We start from the raw sequence: 3,949 nt of genomic DNA, 5'->3' as shown, positions 1-3,949 counted from the left end.
GCTGAAAAGGCTGTCCTTCTGTAAGGCCAATGTGCTGACTCATGCCTACTGCCTGCACCCAGATCTGATCCGACTGCCCTGTGAAGACACCACCATCAACAGCATGTACGGCCTGTTCATTGTCATCTCTGCCTTTGGTGTAGATTCAGTGCTCATCCTGCTCTCCTATGTGCTCATTCTACGCTCTGTGCTAGCCATTGCTTCCCAGGAGGAGAGGCTTAAGACACTCAACACGTGTGTATCACATATCTGTGCTGTCCTCATCTTCTATGTGCCTATGGTTAGTGTGTCCATGGTCCATCGGTTTGGGAAGGACGCCCCAGAGTATGTGCATAAGTTTATGTCCATGGTCTATCTCTTTGTCCCTCCAATGCTCAACCCAATTATCTATTCCATCAAGACTAAAGAGATTCGCAGAAGGCTGCACAAGATGTTATTGGGACCTAAGCTATGACTGGGGAGAAATCTTCCAGAAAGCTAAGTACCTTAGGAATTTATTGTTATTGCTAACATTTGAGTGTACCAGGCTAATTCTTTGAAATCTTTCAATTTCTTTCTAGACCTGGACCTGAAATCGAGTACCTGCCATTAGGGATATCCTGGCTATACTCTATGACTGAAAACATCAGGCTGCCCCTGTATTGCAATTATCTAGGCCACAAGTTGCCAGAAATGACATCTCTCAAACTTAACAGAAAGATTTTGGATTAGATCATTTTGTCCTGATAGACCAGTAACATCTGTTTTCAAGTAAGTCTCAAAAACAAATAAATAAATAAATACACACACACACACACACACACACACACACACACACATACATACACATACCATGTAATAATTAGGGATTATGCTATCTGAGATTAGAGATATCACCTAAGACATTTCAAAGGAATAATAATTTTGAGTATCTTTAAATTTCAAAAATTAAAGACACACAATAGCTGTGACCAAGTTTATATTTTTATTTTTTATTGCTAGAGGGTGTGTGTGCTTTACAGAAAGAGGTAGAAAACATCCTCCTAAAGGGATATAATTACATTACAATTCTTTTTCCCCCCTTTCTTCAACCAGTCAGGGTTTGGGGCGTGTATGCACACGACAACAATGTACACAACACAGGGCTCTTCCAAAAGGATATAGCTCCAGTTTAAAGAAAATCACATTAAACAAATAAGGATCACTTGAATAAGAGAGAAAGAAAGCTACAATGGTGAGGAAAAGGTCTAGAGTAAACAGATGAAAGAATGTGCCACAATACTAAATACAACTTCTCAAGCTGAGTATACCACTTGGAAGCAAAGAAATGGAACCTGGGCTAGAAAAGAGGGAGGAAATAGAATTTCCACAGAACTGAACACAAAGGTGGCCTCAGAGAAAGGTGCTATTTTGAGATATTTGTGCAACAGAGGGAATAAGCCATTCTGCAGTCCCTTTCCCTTCAAAGAGGATCCTCCTTCTGGTCCCTGAAAAGTCATCCTTATTTATATATGGGGGAAAAATGGAGTATGTGCTAATTTAATACCCAGCTATGAACAAAAATGAAAGGAAAGCATCAAGGACAAAGATTAAGTCACCACTTTACTCATGCAAAATTAATTAATTAATTAATTAATTAATTAACTTATACTTAAAATCTTGCTATGTTGCCCAGGCTGGCCTTAAACTGATGATCCTCCTGCTTCAACCCTCCTCCACTTTTTGAAATTATGCAGTGAAATAAGCCAGACAGTGAAAGATAAATACTTCAAGATTTCACTTATTAATGGAAGAGAAAGTATGTGATTGACTACAAGTGGAGAGTAGAATGGGAAATACCAGAAATGGAAAAGGATGGGGGAGAGGGAAGAGAAGGTAAGGAAAATCTGGTTAACAGATACATACTTTCAGTTATATGAGAAAAATGTGACCTGGTTGATAGCACCTCCTAGTTGACAGTAAGTTGAGCCCAGAAGGGAGGCCCAGATTTGATTCTTGTCTCCCTAAAGAGGTTATCCTACGGGTGCATGTTTGTAGTCCCAGCTACCCAGGAGGCTGAAGTGGGAGGATTGAGACATAGCAAGACCATCTAAACAAACAGATTTCTAGAGTACCAAAGCATAGTAGAAGAACTAGAGTTAAAAACAATTTAAGGTATAATTCAAAATAGCTACAAGGAAGGACTGTAAATGTTCATAATCCAAAGTGATAAATGTTAGAGAAGATGGATATGCTTATTCCCTCCATTTGACTACTACACACGGAATGTATATATTGAAAAGTCACACTGTACTCCATAAATATGTACAACAATATGTCAATTAAAAAGGTTAAAAATACTCCTAGGAGGGAATAATAATAAATACAATAAAAATAAGGTTTTTATATCCTAACATTTCAGTATCTGTATTTGAAAATCAGAGAACTCATTCTGACTTTAGTAATTTTTAGGCTTTTTTTAAAAAAATGTATCTCTTAGTCTCAACTACAAAACAGAGAAGTAATAATAACTGATAAGACATAAAGATGAGAAGAGTATTTCTGTTACCACTGAAAGATAGATCTCTAATGTGTATCATCATATATATATTCTGTTGTGCTGCTGCTTAGTAAAGATTGACCAACTTCTTAATTGTCTTGTGAAAAAAGCTTTCTGTTTCTGACATAAAATGTATTTATTCAAACCAATAATGTAAGTATTTTACATAATATACTGACATCTAAGTAAATGATAAATTATCAACATGTTTATAATATTTTTGTATGGACTGCAGGCTGAGTTTTTAAAACTGTTTTGAAAATAAATCTAATCTCTTTTAAAACAGCCAAATTATTCCATTAATTTCTGAGTTGTGCGTTATAACTCTTTTTGACCCTATAAACTTTTAGTTTTACCTTATTTGAATAAATGTTCTTGTAGATATTTGGATTCTAAATATTAAAAGGCATTTCTTGTTGGATCTAAATATCAATCTTTATACTTTGTTGAATAATTTACTTGTGAAATATTGTTAATCTACTCTTATATAGAACACACACACACATATACATATACATCATTTAAATTAAAACATAAATTTTAAAAAAGTTTATTTTATTTATGAGTGAGCGAGAAAGAGAGAGGAGGCAGTGAGAGCGGGGGCAGAGAGAGAGAAAGACCTCGCTGCCAGGCATGATTTACCACCAACTTCAGCCTGTCTCAAATAATGGCCACATGGTGTACTCAGGGAAGACTCCGGGAGGTCCCTGGATTGAATGTGAAACCTTCCCATGCAAGTCATAATGGCAGATCATCGTGTTTTACCACTGTGAAACTGTCTGAACACTTATAAAATTTTTGTTTTGTTTTGTTTTTGAATCATTTTGTTTTATTTTATTTCACATCTGCTGGCTAGAGAGACACAGAGAGAGAGAGAAAGAGAAAGTGAAAAGGCAAGTCGCTATGTCCAGGACTCGAACAATGGTTAGCCATGTGGAAGTCCAGCACCTGAACCACTATGCCACCTGCTACCCCCCACCCCCGATGTTTTGACTATGACAGCACCTCAACCACTATGCCACCTGCTGCCCCCCCATCCCCGATGTTTTGACTATGATTATTCAGCAAGAATTTCTTTGTTTGGGACCAGCAGATGGCATGGCAATTACATAGCTAAACTTCCACATGGTAAATCCTGGACCCAGTGGTTTAAATTCACACTGGGCATGTGTGCATGCACGTCCAAAATTCTGGGCAGAGAATGGAAGGAAAGGGATTGTAGCATGGCCATCCCCCTGGGGATGAATTCTCATTTTCCTTCTCACTGTCTCTGTCTCTCTGTCAGGTCAGCACATGCATCCTAAGACAAAAACCTCTAAAATTTTTTTTTAATTTAATTTTTTTGGGGGAACCAGCAGTTAGCATAATGGCTATGTCGCAGGACTCCCACATAGTCGACCGTGGTTCGCGCCCCGGACCCGGGGGCTCAAA

General features: G+C 37.8%; 1 protein-coding gene across 1 annotated transcript in view; it reads left to right on the top strand.

Moving 5' to 3' along the window:
- LOC102475465 (olfactory receptor 51I2) overlaps positions 1 to 405 on the top strand; it is a 1,604-nt gene extending 1,199 nt beyond the window's left edge. The window contains 2 exon segments of the mRNA XM_006162536.2: positions 1 to 352; positions 355 to 405. Coding sequence (XP_006162598.2) covers positions 1 to 352; positions 355 to 405 — 403 coding nt within the window.
- The last annotated feature ends 3,544 nt before the right edge of the window (positions 406 to 3,949 follow it).

The sequence above is a fragment of the Tupaia chinensis genome, unplaced genomic scaffold (assembly GCF_000334495.1).
Source record: "Tupaia chinensis unplaced genomic scaffold, TupChi_1.0 Scaffold140176_1, whole genome shotgun sequence".
Classification (NCBI taxonomy): domain Eukaryota; kingdom Metazoa; phylum Chordata; class Mammalia; order Scandentia; family Tupaiidae; genus Tupaia; species Tupaia belangeri.
Note: the sequence above shows the minus strand (reverse complement) of the source record. Positions and strands in the feature narration are given on the sequence as shown.